The sequence below is a fragment of the Desmodus rotundus genome, chromosome 6 (genome assembly GCF_022682495.2).
Source record: "Desmodus rotundus isolate HL8 chromosome 6, HLdesRot8A.1, whole genome shotgun sequence".
NCBI lineage: Eukaryota > Metazoa > Chordata > Mammalia > Chiroptera > Phyllostomidae > Desmodus > Desmodus rotundus.
In genome coordinates, this window is record NC_071392.1 from 3,684,292 (window position 1) to 3,700,335 (window position 16,044).

The window sequence follows — 16,044 nt, forward strand, 5'->3', positions numbered from 1 at the left end:
CTGCCACAGAGGCAGCAGCTGCCTCTGAGTCCGTCTTCAAACACATGCGCGACTTGCTTCAAAGGCGGTTGCATTCCAACCCTGCATGGACCAGTTAGCATACATAGGAATTCCACCCTGGAGCAGAGATTTCCCGTGTAACTCAGGAGATGCTCGTTTCTGCCCAACAGATAAAACGGCTGATTATAATCCATTAGGCCTTCTGTGGCCAATGGGTTTGAATTCCAATTCATTTATAGCAAGAAGAAAAAGTTTCCATTTGCTAAGAAAAGTGTCAGAAAGAGAACTCGCATCTGTCCTCCAATCCCACTGCAGAGTGACACCCCTCTCTTTACACAAGTAGCAGCTTTCCTAATTTGTTATGCAACCCCCCCAAAAACCTAAAGATGGGGCAGGGACGGCAGTCACGGTGTCCATCACAGATCCCCTTGTGGGCTTCCAACCGCTCCCTCACAACACACGCCTCCAGCTGAACACCTTTCTTCCCTGGAGGGACCGCCACCCACGGGGGCTGGTCCCTGGGGTTGAGGCTTCTGAGCAAGGACAGCGTTCAGTGCAAAGGGAGGTTAAGGGAGTCCTTAACCTCGTACCCTGTCCATCCCCCTGTCCGTCTGTCCACAGGCCAAACACACGCAGGTCCTCCTGCCCCGGGGGACGACCTACATGGCTTTGTTCTCTAAAATTTCCATTGAAATAAACTGGCACAAGAGGTGACTTTGGGGGGTGGGGAAGGGGAGGGTATTTTAACGGAAAAAGAGGGGAAGGGTGAAGAGACTGGGTTGCTTTTTTTTTAAAGAATGACCTAGCACAGCACATCGCACAGCCAGAGGCAGACGCATGGTTTTCGACTGGGATATAGATGCCTCCCACCTCAAGGTAATGGAGGGTGTGGGTACTTTTTCAGTCGAGACCACTGTGAGTTCTACAGACATTTTTACTTTGTGAACAACAGGCAAAGCAGGACAGACCCAGAGCGCTCGTGTCTGCAAACTAACACTTTAAGGCCGGCCGTGGGGGGAGCGCCCCCCAAGCCTTCGGCCTTTGTGCGCCCCATGGGCTGCCGCTGCGCACGGCCCCGACGGGCTTTGGTCTGTGGGATGCGCCGTGTTTCACGTTGTGAGGGGAAAGGCTCACCAAGTAGTTGATGACGTAGAACCGGTCATACGCCCTGTTCTTCGGGTTGACCCTGCGATGCCGCCTCTTCCGCATGTGGTCCCGCAGGGCGGTTTTGTCCCGGAAGGTCTTCTCGCAGTACAGGCACTGCAGGCTGGGGCAGACACGGCACTTGGTCAGCTCCGTCCTTCCCGAGCCACAGTGACTCGTTTGGGGTCGCACAGAAGCTTCCAGGGGTGGGGGCAGCCTTGTCAGAGCCCCCCCCACTGCGTCTCCCCGGCTCTGTGGGGCGCATGTATTTTCAAGTTGGCTAAGCTGGCTGTTTAGTTAAAACTGGCAAAGACAGCCCATGTTATTTTGATGGTTTACTAACCAAACTGCCTATCCTAAAAATGCAAACGCGGGCGTGTTCTCACATAACTGTAAAGATACCTAGCCCCGGCTGTGTCCGCCACGCACAACGAGGGGTCCATGCTCGGTGTCTCCCGTGCGCTGATTTGCAGGGCGTGACGCCCAGCTCCAGCACCTAAGAGCTGGGCGACTTGGGCGACTGACCCCTCTCTGTTGCCATGCGTTGTCTGACCTCTAAACTGAAGACGATACCTAACCTTACAGAATTTTAAAACTCACACACACTTATGCCTATGTAATTCATATGTAGCTGAGAGAAACGTGCGTATGTGCATCATTTCTATATATGATGAATAAAATACCCAGCACACAGTGAGTGCTCCACAAATGGTAGTTATCATCCTATCATTCTCACGTACCTTCTACTCGAATACTTCCACTGATGGGGAATTCATTACCTGACCAGTCAGTCATGGCCAGTTTCTAACCAGTTACAAAGGACATGTCCTTCTCAGGTTAAGTGTGACAGCGGACATCCTGTGAATTCTCCCCAACAGTCACTGGAGCTCCACTCTGTGGAGTCACACAGAATTAATATACCTTCTACACAAAATTTTGCAAATGATTAAAATTGGGTGTTTCCATTTTGAACTCTTCTTTTCATGTCTACTAAATACCCTTTCAAAAATTTCTTCACCATTGAAATAACTGGGGTCTTTTATAGTAACCAATTAACGAGCGATACGCTGACGATGATTGATATTCTGGCATTATTCTACAAACAAAGGGTCCTCCAATAAAAGAATGAAGGGATTTGCTTTAATGTGGTGTTGATACCAGAATATGAATTCAGAAGTTTTTATAATTAATCTATATCACTTGATACATCTTTTTAATATTATTGCTCTACACGCTGTGGGCTGAGATACCACATTCTTCAGTATTATATTTACATAAAGAAAACTAGGTTTTGAGAAGAAAAATCTTGGACTCTTTCCCAGAAAGGAAAGTGGCTAGAGTTCTGAAAGGCATTTTGATAACCTTGAGAATGTCCTTCCTCATTGCTACAGGCTGGGCTCCAGGACCCAAGGTCGCAGGATGTGACCTGGGGACAGGTGGAGTGCCGTGGGACACAAATGCGGAGAAACAGGAAAGGGCAGAAGGGTGCGTGCGGCATCTTCTCTCCCACACCCAGTGGCGGGACAACCTCAGTTTGGCAGTGTATTTACTGTACTAAACGCGTAAAGTAATTATAGTGAAAAGTAAACAAATGAAGAGTCCAAAACTCAGAACAGAGGTTTCTGGGAACACCTGTGAGAAAGAGCACCCGGGGGGATAAAGCAATGACTGGCCTTCTGCTTCTCAGGCTGGACGGCGAGCATCTTCTTCTCACCGTATGTAACACACCTGATGTGGTGTGTACGTTGTTTGACGTGTGGGATCCTTTCATTTAAAAAACAGATCAAACTATAGGATCCGCACAAAATGAGGACTGTCATACAAAACGCGAAGTCCTCCAACATGAACTATGAGAAAAGCCCATTTCTTCAGTTCACAAGAGCCATAGCTTCAGGCTGTGTTTCATCAAGAAGGACTTACTTGTCGAGCTTTTCCTGTAACGTATGCAGAAATTCACTGCAGTGGACAATGTTGTCGGGCAGTCCAATGTTGAAGGCATGCTCTCTGGACATGTGGTTCAGAAGGACAGATCTAGGAAGAAAGTGGAGCGATGTGCATTAGGTGTGGGCCGCCCGGAACAGAGGGTCGGCAACGGCGCCTGGGTAGTGGCGACCGACACTGACCAGGAGAACGACATAGGACTTTCCCCACTGAAACACGCGCGGGGCCGTGTGGGTGGGTTCCAGCCTGCCAGCCACATAGAGTGACGCCAGTTCTATAGAGGGGTTCCAAGCTCGTGTCACTGTCTGCCCCTGGGCAGGGTCACACTCCACAGGTGAGTTGGGTTTCTGACCTTTGAACTGCTACAGAAACTGCTTTTACTACTTTTCCGATTCATCACAGGCAAAGGGAAGAGGAAGCTGCCCGATACAACTAGGACCTGCTTCAGCCTGGGATCGCAGTGATCCAGTGTTGGTTTGGTTTTTTTTAAGACAAAAGTAAAACAGCAAAAGTGCTAAAAGGTTAGTTAACAAGTTAATATAGGACAGTGTGTCCACAGTAGGTTGCTCACACAGTCTCGCCTGCCAGCCGACTTCAAAAGTTTTACACGTTAAACATAAATCTATGTGTGGCATTTAAAACATTCATTTCCCTGCTCTGCTTAGAGCAGCTGCAGTCCATCTTCGATGTCAGGCATCCTGGATAACTTACTGCCGACACCACGGAAGGGACCTGAGCGACCCCCCGAACGTGGTTCACATAAGCGTGGCAGGTGTTTGGATGAGTTTCCACAGGAAAAACAGTCACATGTAAAGACACGCGTAGAGGCAAACCTGTTTCCGAGGAATTCCTCACTGCAAAACATGCAGACGCCACGGAAACTGTCATCGCTCCGTTCCCGCTGCTGCTGCTCCAGAATGCCCCTCTGTGAAGGAGAAACAGCGTCTGAATGGCCTTCGAGGAATGCGGGCAGCCGGAGACCAGAGTCCAGGCTGGGTGGGAGGAAACCGGGGTCGGAGCTCAAAGGGGCCCAGTACGGGGAGCTGGCGAGATTTCAAATTTCTCCATTCCACCTGCACTGAAATCCCAAGTCTGTCCTGGTCAACTCCCGTGATGAGTGATGCTCCATCGGGACACGACACAGGAGACGCAGAGTCGGCAGCACCTCACCACTTTTCCCTAAGGCACCCCGCAACCTCACTCTCTTTCAAAACCAGAAGTGTGGCAGGGTCTTTGCCGCGTCCCTTCCGTACTTCCCAGTTTACTTTGTAGTCAAATTCCCATCAATTTCTCACTTGAACTTAGTCCTTCTCTCTCCCTTTGCCAACGATGGCACCGACCCCCCTTCGAATCAGCCACTACGGGATTGTTGTAAGTGTGTCTCCAGAGGGCCCCCGCCTTCAAACCTCCTTCGCCCAGGCCGTCTTCTCTTTGGCTTCGAGAAACACTTTTCTTAACGACTGTCTGCATGCACAGCTAGCTACCTCGTTATTCTCTAACTGAAACAATTTTAAATATGCTGTGGTAGCACTGTGCTCTAACTAGGGTGGCTCTACATTTCCTTGAGGTCATTTTATTTACTTCTGCTTTCTCACTCTTGCAAATCGTATCTGTTCTGTAAGATCCACCTTGATTCCCGTCACTGCCAGGCAGCCATTTCTAGACAACGGCAAAGACGTCGGAGCTTCGGCTCCAAAACGCGGAGCAGCCCCAGGTCTGAAACCTGGCCCTCACCTGGACTCGACTCAGCCTCCTCAGTCCTCAGTTTCCTCACTTGCAGAGGAAGGGAAACTGTCTCATGGCACGGTGTGCAGGGCTGAGTCTGACAACGTGAGTAAAGGGTTCTGAGAGGCTGGATCGCGTTGTTATCAGCCAGCGTCCACTCCCCCGCTCATCGCCCACCGCCCCTTTGGGAGCTGCCGCCCACCTCCTCTTCCGAAAGGGTCGGAAGACTCTCTGAAGCTATAAAAAAGTCTTTCTGCTGTTCTTATGTTACACTGGCATGCTGCTCCCCAGCTTCTCTCGTAGCATGGGGCTCAAAATAGGAATGTCGGGAAGTGTATTGCTGACTCTGTACGTATTTATGGAACTGCACAAAAATGAGCGAGGGTCCAGAAGCTTAATACATTCCATGTGGCCTTTCTGGACACGTATCACCAAACATCTAGAAATACTAATCCACTGAAGAAAAAATAAGGAGCCACCATAACAAAAATGAATTCATGAACTTCTGCTTTCAGCCACAACAGAAGAGTGGACATTCCACTTCCCCTGTAAGCTATAAAACAAACTGCTTCGAGTATTTGGTCTGTTGGAGATGTGGGCTAACAGGGCCGTGACTCTGAGGACAAGAGAATAACACATGGTCCATTTTCTGCCGGGTGGTGTTTTCCAAATTGCAACATAGAGAAACTGAACCCAAACGCTGGGTAGAGAAGAAAAGATTGGTGTTTAGCAAGCTGGGATGGTGGGACTTGCGGGACAAGGGACTGGAAAGGAGCTGCAGCACATGGTGGGCAGGAGTCTGGGAGCCGGGCGGAGGGGCTTCCAGGGGACATTCCGGAAATCACAGCACCAGAAGGTGGTGGAGCTCTGATGTGCATGATGCAAAAACTCTGCTCGACCCCTCAGGTGCACAGCACATATGATAAAAGCAGAAGAAATACAAGGGGTAAGGTTCACGTATCAGATAATTTTGATTATTGCTCTTTAAAAACTGCAATGGACAGTAAAAGTCCAATAAAAGAGGCAGTGGAAAAGGAAAACAACCTTTACAAGCATTCGTGGTTTGACCTTGGAAAGAACACACTTTCCAGAGCCCTGCATCCAGGACTTTGTCCACATCACTGGCAGCCACCGTCTGGCCCCAGTTCACAGGCTCAAGACCACACAGCCCAGATGGGGCTGGAGTGAGATCTCACTCAACGTTTTCTTAGTTTTGACTCAACACAAACAGAAAAGATCTGTGAGTCCAAACCAGAGGGATACTAAGCCATCCAAAGCCTTCTTTGGCCAAATGTGTTATATCAGCGCACCCTCAGGGCCTGTGTGCCACGCCGGGGAGTGGCAGCCTGGGGCGGGCAGGCAGTGCAGCAAGCTTCTTTTAGGGTGCGAACCCGGCACAGGGCTATTCTGTCCTGTGGTCTGCAGCCCCCTGCCGGTGATGACGCCACGGGCAACTCTCAGCTGCTTCACCTGCACCGCCCACAACCACAGGAAGACACGCGGCGGGAGTCCCAGTTGGGCCCTCATCTCCGCGGCTCAGGCACCTCCTTCACTCCTGTCATTCTTACCTGGGTGGGTTCTGTCAAGGTCTGCCTTTTGCCCACTGTGCAAACTCTGTGCAAACTCTTCCCCAGACCCTCCTCCAGGGGAGGGGGGCCACGCAGACCATGTTTTATTTTCTGTTCATTTGATTGGCATCAGACTTTTTCCACTTTAATGCCACCAGTGCATGGAAGAGCCCCATGGCTGGGAAGAAGGGGCCCGGGGGCCAGGGAGCTCTGCTTTAGTTGCATTCTCCACCCAGCTGTTGGGCTCCAACTGGCCACTGGCCACACCTGACTCTCTGGGCTGCAATGATGTGAAGAACACTCTGCCTGCTCCTTCTTGGCCGTTTTCCTAATGTTTCCCCATGGACCTATTCTATTCTGCTAACTACACCTGCCCGCTCCAGTAAGACCTTCGTGACCGACACTGCTCAGCACCGGCCCTTTAGAACTCGAGAATGGACAGGGACCTCATGACACTATTCCCGATTCCCTATAAAGAGATCTCGGGATGACTGTTTGAAGCCACAGAGCTACTTGGTGCCAGAGATGGTGTTATGGTCAGGTACCACACTGCTTTATTCTCCCCAGAAGGTACCCGCTGGGGCACGTGACAACACTGCATTACAGCCGTATAACACTGACTGTTCTGTTTAGTGCACAAACGGTTCGGAATCCGGGGGGTGGAGAGCTGGGGAGGCAGGGCAACATAAGACTCTTTCCTACAAGAAAGTTTCATTTAGGTGGGTCTGATACGGATTAGCTTCTTGGCGTTGGGGGCTGTAGAACATACTGCGATAACGGGAGAGACAACAGACACGATTACAATTACGCCTGTTTCTGACTTAATTAGAACAAGGTGTTCGGGATGAGCAGATTTTCTAGGGTGTACAAGTTTCAACTGGGTGGTTCAAGGGTTAACAGCCACACAGGATGGTCTCCAAGGGACCGCCCACGTTGTCTCTGCCTTCCAAACCCAGGCGCAATCTAACCTGCTGGCGTGGGGCGGGACCTGGCCGTGTGGGGCGGGGCCCGGTGCTGCGCGCTGCACTGAAGCACACGTCTTCGGCCCAGCTTTCAGGACCACGCTGCCCTCTAAAACGGCTCTGCCCTTCGGGTCTGATCTTCTTCTCTTTCATGGCCGTCTGGGTTTGTCTCCTTTGCTCACTGAACCTTTTCCTTCACTGCCAGTGCGTCTACTTCTGTGCCCACCCACTGGCTCCCTGACGACACCTCCTCTCCACTTGCTGTTCTCTGCTTAGCCTCCTGTTCTCCTTAGCCCAGAACAAAACTGTAAGATTTCTCAAAACCCAGCTAAACAAAACCCAGACAATCAGATCCTATGAATACAACTAAGTCCAATGTTTGGTACCTGAGGAGGAACGGCCGCCACCCTCTTGTCTGGATGGGCCTTGTGGCCGTTATTTTCATCTGATGGGGATGCTTTGTTTCTTCCTTCTGGGTTCTCTGCTGTTTGGATCTACCAACTACCAGACACCAGGAGAGATTTATGGGACTTTCCTGGTGCCTACATTTAATCAGTACACCTATCTGATGCGTGCCTAGAGGGATGTAGCTGGGCCTTAAAAAATCAGTCTACAAACACGCAATGTCTGCATCTGGACGCGAATCAGCTAGAACTGGTACTTGACCCAGAATGCAGGCGACACTAAGCTTCTTCGGAAGAAAGCCCCGTAGTCCTTATTTAGAACACGCACCTGATCCCAACCTTCTCTTGTGTTGCTTCCCAGCACAAACCCTGTTGTTATTCTCAATAGTGGTTCACAAAGACCTATTCTCATTTCTCAAGCCCCTCAAGGGCCCGGAATGACTGTTGTCTTTTTCCCTCCACCAGTATCCCTCTACGGGTGTTCTGCACCCTACCTCCTCGGGGATCAGTACCAGCGCCACATCTCTGTGGGGGTGGGGGCTGACTGGGGCTCAGGAGAGCCGTATTCCTGTCCTGTTTTTACGGCAGATTCTTCACGCGGCCTTGGGCATGCTGCTTCTCTAGGACTCAGTTTCTGGGGATCTCTGAACTGCTTTAGAAACGTTCTACAAACCATAGAGGTGACTGTCCCTGACCACTCTGCTAGACATCACCTGTCCTTTGGCCAGTTTGTACATTCCATTGGCACCTACGTTGATTGGTTTTCAGGAAAGAAAGCTGAGTCCCAAGCCACCTCTACTAACAGAGCCCGGGCTCCGTCGTGCCCCGTGCGCAGTTTGCTACAGAAAGTGCTCAGTAAGTGCCGACAGCTGCTTTGCACCCAGGTTCTGCTGCCGGCAGGATGGGGGCGTGGCTGTGGACGGGGTCACTTACGCTCCACTCAGAGCAGAGAGCTTTCCATGGCAATCGTGAAAGTTGCTGAGATATCCATCTACACAAGCACCCTGCTGTATAGGTAACGTATTCTAACAAAGGGAATTTCTTATTGGTTATGACTTTAAAAATTCTAAATTTTATGAATACACAGAAATACATAAGAGAGTTTTACATTGCTTTAGGGTAGGGATTTGGGGGACATGTTTTAATTTTTTTCAATGAATCATTTTTACTTTTAATACTGTATACATACTTTTACTATGTATATAATCTTTTTTTTCTATGTATATAATCTTAAAAGAATAACTATGTATGTTACCAAGACCAAAGACCAATGTTTAAGAAATATAGGAGATACAAGTGAAGATATGGAAATGAACTAGAGTGATAATCACTGAATCCAATCATTAAGAAAACTAGGTACATTAAAGTAGAACATTACTTTTGTTTTATTATTTAAAAATATTGTGAAATAAAATGATAGCAAACTACTTTCCCACTTATTCACAAAGTCTCTCATTATTCTCTAACAAAGTCTACTCATTATTTTTAATAAATGACCTACTTATTATTTTTCATAAGTGCCCATGCCTTAAAAACAAAAAGGAAAATTTCCTCATTTCTTAAAATAGGAACATCAAATAAATAACATGTACTTTTGATCAAATTTCACTTAAAATAAATCATGAAGATGAAAAAGAAATTATTTTATTTCTGCAACTATTATATCGGTAACAGCGTTCATTATCCGACTAACCAATTTGGTGAATTAGGAAGTCCTCACTTACTTGCCGAGATTGGGTTTAGAGGAATCAAGTTACTCATAGCTACAGCACGACGTGTAAGTGACTTAGTGAACCTGGGAGCTATTCAAGTATGGTAGCTTCTCCTTGACTCTGTCACTGACTTATTTTCTCACCACTATTTTATTATAAAAATATTTAAATTTCTTTATTTAAAAAGTATCTCTTTATTTTTTATTATTTTTTCAATCCTCACCTGAGGCCACTTTTTCATTGTTTTTTTTAGAGAGAGAGAGGAAGGGAGAGAAACATTGATGGAAGAGGAAAACATTGATTGGTTACCTCCTGTATGCGCCTGGAACGGGGATTGAACTCGCAACCCAGGCATGTGCCCTGACCAGGAATTGAACCCACAACCTCCTGGTTACGGGATGGTGTGGGATGAACCACACCAGCCAGGGCTAACCTTCTTTACTTGTCACAAGATTGTCTTTCGATGCTCCTCTCCCCGACACCTCCCACCAAGACTACCCTCGGCTCACACATTTCATTTGGTTGTAAGAGCCCTGCCCCTAAGTCTCAAACCACAGAACATCTCACCAGCCTGGGACTTAGGCTGTGATGTGTGGGGAAGGGAGCTTCTTCCAAACTCAGTTGCGGCCTTCCACAGTTCATGGTTAACTGCTAGGAAGACCTTGCCGATGTCACTAGTTGTACATCATGAACTCTCAGTGTTCCCCACTGGAGTGTGAGCTCGCCAAGGACAGAAGTGCTTTATTCATCTGGGGGTCCCCACAGTGCCCAGGTAGGTGTCCCAGTCCCTGTCCGATGGGGCTGCTGTTTCCTGTGGTCCTCATGTCCTCCACATCCCCTGACGGGGTAGGACTCAGGGTGGAAGTCAGCCTTGTCATCACCAACGCCGGCACCCCGGTTCCCACTGCCATTCACTTGCGGTGACAGAGAAGACGGTGCTGAGCTTTAATGGCACTGGGTGTCCTGTGGGGCGCATGCTGATGGCTGCTGACTGGGCATCGGGGAGGGGCACATGGAAAGGAGCCGCCCAGGCCATCAGGGAACACGCTTCTTTCTCTTTCCCTCTCCCTTCCTCCTCTCCACCCTCTTTCCCCCTTCTCTCTTTTCCTCCTCTGCAAAGCTTGGTATCTGATAGGATTAGCTGTGGCATAAATTTGAAAGTCCCTTATGAACAAAAAGGGTGATATTGGGAGACAGTCCCTCTAAAGCCTCACAAAGAGGTGCAGATCAGAGCCTGCCGGCCCTGTGGCTTTACTTTCCTAAGAACATCTAATGCAGGCTGGAGAGCCCACATTTCATTCATGGATTTGTGGAACAGAAGGATGAAGAGAGCGTCGCAGATGTTGTGTGTTTGAATTTCTCCAAGTGGCTGATGAAATCAGGTAAAAGTTTCATTGCAAACTGGACTTGGATACAAACCCCAGTTGTACGAAGGCAAGATCAGCTCATGTGTTCGGCAAAGAGCCCTGATAACGAGCTGCACGCGGCTCTAATTGGTTTAAAATGTCAAGTGCAGCAGCAAGGGGTCAGCGCCCGTCCTCATCTCTGCCTGCGGGGAGCAGGGGCAATAATGGGACGGCAGGTGCGGCAGACAGCACTCACCAGTCACAGGGGACGACAGGGCCGTAGGAAATGAAAATGGGCGTTAGGCGGAAAGCTACAAAAATCAGCCAATGTAGGAAAAAGCAATTTAGAAAATGTCAATTTCGGTAAGTACACAGGAAAACAAAACCTGATGTTTAGAATGACAAAGCCCGTGGGAACAGCTCGCACTGACAAGGAAGTAAACCCGAGGCTGACGTGTCTTCAGTTATCGGCATCAGAAATGCCTGACAGGTGCTGACACGGGACATTCGCCTGTGCAAGCTGTGTGGCCAGGACAGGAGACAGCGCGGCAGAGCCTGCTGGGACCCCTCCGGCCAGGAGCCAGGAGCCAGGATCCCCGTGCCCTTGTCCGATGTCACACGACAAACCCCCTGCAGTGAGAGCAGCGTCTGAGGGCCGCAGGTGGGCAGGTGGCAGAGAGCCCGAGTACCTGAGGCATTTGGGAGGACTGCCTCACACCCCACCTCGACCTAGTGGGAGTCTCACACAGCTATTGAACTGTGTAGCACAAAAATGGGAGCAAAGAAGGAAGAAACAGGGTGGAATGGGCACAAATCGAAGATGAACAACAAGAACACACACCTCCAGGTGCACCGCCCCTGTGCTCGCTTATTCCGACGGCCAGTGTGGAGGTTCCGTGTTAGCCTCCCTCAGGAGACACCTGAAGGCTGGTTTTCTTACCGCTCCGTTTATCCCATCTGATGGAGTGCTCAAGATGAGGGAATTAAAGTACAAAAGGCTCAGTACATTTCCACTAATGTAAAGATTAGGGGCCAAGTTTGATTAACAAAGTACAACAGAAACATGAATAAATTTTGTGTACAGATGTTGATACACAGTTCCAACCACTTACAAAACGGAATCTGCCTGCAACTTACTTAAATATTTGAGAAGTGCTCTCTCTGACTAGGGTCACATAAAAAGCTACTCTTCCTCCAAAGAATTCCATTTTAAGTGTCAAAAAAAAAAAAAAAGAAAAAGCTAGGTAGCCCTGAGACAGGCTAAGCTGCTTGCCAGGGTCCGATGACTAGAGCAGTGAGTCTATGTCGGCAATACGCTCATACAATGTGCTTAATACACTCACACAAAACACGCCTCTGCGCGTAGAGGCAGGAATAACGGCATTAAAACAGACATTATCAGGGACATCATACAGGTTTTAAAAACAAATCAACAAAATGAACTGGTTTCAGCTTTGTCTGAGACATAAAGGAAAGTTGACTTTGACAATATCAAAGATCTTAATAAATAAATGAGAGAAGACACGCCAACACCTAAAGAAAGACAGTAAGACAAACAAAAAAGAGTCAGAGAGCTACTGCTTACCTGGATGACACACTCCCCTGCACCCACAGGACCTGATCTGACACCTCACCGTGCCGGAAGACACCTGCCCAGCCGCCCCTGCCCCCACCTGAGCCTGCAGTGGCGAGGCAACAGCCACCTGCTCGCTGTGCAGGGTGGACAGACAGTATTTCCCTTCTACTGTGAGTCTTTCTGAGGTGGCTTTTGAAGGGAAAGGAAGAGATAGAATACGAGAACATCTGAAAAAATAACTAGCAGAGAAAAAAATAACATAAATGTAGCCATTTACATAAAATTGCTCATCACAATAGAAAAAAGTATAAGTACAGATGTCTGTATTAAAGGAATGAGGGAATCCAGCCCGGCAGGAGGAGGCAGCCTCTTACCGACTGAGCGGTGGCCGTGGGACACTCACAGCGCCGCCTTCCACACTGATGCCCAGAGCTGCCGGGGTGGCTAGGCCAGGCCGGCCCACCCAGTGCCACCTGCCTGGGGCAGTCTCTTCTGGGATAAACTCAGGGTCAGGTACAACAGCCCTGTGTTTCTCTGAAGATTGAGGAGACTCTGAAAATACGCTATCTTCCAGGTGTAAAAGAAAACCTGAGAAACTTAGGCCCAAAGGAAAAAGCAATTCTTACCTACAATAATATATTAGATTTTCTTCAAAAAAATTCTTAGCATTGGAAACAAGGTACTTATTTACTCACACATGCATTTATGTCCTGTTCATTCATTTTTATTCATTCGTACAAATGTCAACTTAGAAAATGTCACATTTGCTTACAGAGGAAGATGAAATTTGACAAAGGACCCTGGTGCAGCTGGAGTGGGCGCCGGTCTGGGGTTGGAGAGAGTGGAGTTGCTTCCCCTCCTGTTTAACATAGGATATAACAGGGCTCTGAGCGTATCTCCTCTTACCTTCGACCTTGACTTTCTGTGTAAGCAGAGAAAATGATATTGCCTTTCTGATCTCACAGAGCCAGTGTATATTAAAAAATGCCACGTGAGATTTAAATTCAGTTGGTAAACTGCAAGATTCAGTTTAGGGTTGGTTCTGACTAGGTTTACATTGGATTCCTAAAGGCAAACATTAATTAACCCGCAGGTTGAAATCGCTCAGTGGCCCCTGCAGCTCCCTTGATCTCTGTTGCCTTGTTAACAGTAATGTCACACTCAGTGGGCAATAGCATCTCTATTTGGGACAGTTGTGCTGGAGGCAATTAATGAACTGTGCTTAGGAATTATGCAAGAAATGCGTTAATGTAAATGACTTTTACTTTGAAGTCACTGATAGTAAATAATCTGATCCTTCACTAGAAGCCACTAAAATCTATTAGAAAGTGGCATGAGCCTTGGCTGGTGTGGCTCAGTGGATTGAGTGCTGGTCTGTGAACTAAAGGGTCACTGGTTCGATTCCCAGTCAGGGCACAGGCCTGGGTTGCAGGCTGTGTCCCCAGTAAGGGGGCATGAGAGAGGCAACCGCACACTGATGTTTTCCTCTCTTTCTCCCTCCCTTCCCCTCTCTAAAATAAATAAATAAAATATTTAAAAAAATAAGAGAGTGGAACGAAGATGGAAAATCTTAGAGAAAGATATATATTTCATTTTATTCTTGTTTTATGGTCGGAGGAGGTGGGAGACATGAAGTAGCATTAAAAACAAAGAACATGGTTCCTCTCCAGAGGATCAAATTGCTACATAGGTTAAAATTTTCATAAAATATTTATAGTTGTCACAAATGACCTCTCAAGCTGACATTTATAATAGTGAGTAAAAATAAAAAATCCTCCATGCAGCTAAGTGGATATTTCCCTCCATCCCAATTTAATTAAAAGTTACATCTTGCTACTGAGAAGTTTTGAATGCCGCATGTCTGCTGCAGACAGATGGAAACCGAGGACTGGTCAACACTTAAGTGAAAGGGGTGACCCAGTGATGAAAGACGTCTGCCTCCTATCTCTTTTTCGGATCAGGGATATCTGATTATAAGACTTTATAGAAACACCAAGCCAAAACTTCAGGATTAAATTTAAGTTAATACTTTGTGAACAAGGCTCAGGGAAGATATAAACGTGAATGTCCAAGTTCAACACTTACAAGGCATCTAATCCAATAAAGAAGACAGACTTTTAAACAACTAACTATAATTGAAAAGCCACATAAAATCAGGCTTAGAAGAGGGCTATTGGTTCTGACGGGTGCCAGAGTTTGAGGCAGATGTGACATTTGCACAGGTGGACTGGCGGGCTGGTGGAGCAGAGCGCTGGGCGTGGCCCACACACCTCAGCAGCAGCGATGCTCTCTCTGACCAGCAGTCTCTGCCGGTACAGGGACCTGGGCTGTGTGTCTGAGGCTGCAGTGGTGCGGAGAGTGCCACCTGGTGTGAGGCACAGACTTACGGAACAAATGACAAACTGCACACTGGGTAATGCAAAGAAACCCAGGGGGAAACCCAGTTTGAGCCCAGAAAAGCTCAAGACCACACGGATGAGGAAGACCATGGCAGGCTTTAGAAGGGACTACAGTGTTCTGCGCGTGTTTTAACATTACGACTCGGGAAGTGATCAATTGATTGGAGGGCGCCTGCGTAGATCAGCTAAGTTGAAGGTGCTAGAACTGTACAGAAGGGCGTAGATGTGGGGCTCAGAAGAGGAACCAACAGGACGGGACCAATGACTTAGGCAGGTGGATGAGGAATGGGATGAGTTCAAAATGCCTCTAGAAATGTCCAAACTGAGTGACTAGGAGAATGGGAACAAAGGAAAAGAGGCAAATTGCAAAACTGGGTAGAGAAAAAGTGAATTTGGTTTTAGGCAAATTAAACTTGAGGTGTTGATTGAAAATCCATACGGAAGAGTTTAAAGTAAGGGAAGTTAGCATTGGGGTTGAGGTGAGCCAGGGTGAACTCAACCTGACCACCTACTGTGTGCCATCCGCACAGTGGTGGCAGTTTCAGGGTGACATCCTGGGTGGGGGATGAGACCTTGAGAAACTTACAAATGTCTATTTGGGAGAAAAGCACCATGGGAGGAGATAAGTAGGATGAAGAGACCAAAGGAACGCTTTTAAAGAAGGAAGCTAAAGGGAGGAAGGTGTAAAAGCTATTAAAACCTTTAAAGCATTTAAGAGCTATTAAAACACTTTAACGACACACAGCATGTCTGGAACTTCTCCATAGGATCATCTAGCTAAACAGGAATTCAGTGCTTATGAACGAAATGGCTACAATATTGTCACATTTTGCTTCTTTAAGCAGCCATTATTCACCTTCATCAAACCCATCGATCTGTCAGATATGAAGTTGGGAAACGGTGTGATGCTGTCATTTAATAGGAAGCATATATTTGGCCTTTGTCTGGGTTCCTGGCACAATAGCTCCTAAAATACTTGGGATGTCCTGTGTTGAGAGCCACACAGGTGCCCTCGCTATGGCCCTGACGTGACTTTTGGGAAGCACCCAGGTTACGGACTGGTTGCCTGGGGAGTCAGCCATGATTAGAGGGTTGGAACTGCCCACCCCAACCCTCACTTCCATGGAGGGGAGATGGGCTGGAGGCCGAGTTCAGTCACCAATGGCCACTGACGGAGTCCATCATGCCCTGGCCTCCATGCAGACCCAGAAGGACAGAGTTTGGGGAGCTTCCAGGTGGATGGACTGGGACGCACCCGCATGCTGTCT

The 16,044-nt window shown here is 48.1% G+C and overlaps 1 protein-coding gene across 2 annotated transcripts in view; it reads right to left on the bottom strand.

Annotated features, from left to right (window-relative positions):
* Positions 1-16,044, bottom strand: part of ZNF277 (zinc finger protein 277) — a 76,107-nt gene that overhangs the window by 16,035 nt on the left and 44,028 nt on the right. For both annotated transcript variants that reach the window (XM_024563030.3, XM_045197352.2), the window contains exons 5-7: positions 3,918-4,009; positions 3,064-3,174; positions 1,135-1,267 (exon numbers count right to left, since the gene is read on the bottom strand). In XM_024563030.3, coding sequence (XP_024418798.2) covers positions 1,135-1,267; positions 3,064-3,174; positions 3,918-4,009 — 336 coding nt within the window. The remainder of the gene's footprint in view (positions 1-1,134; positions 1,268-3,063; positions 3,175-3,917; positions 4,010-16,044) is intronic.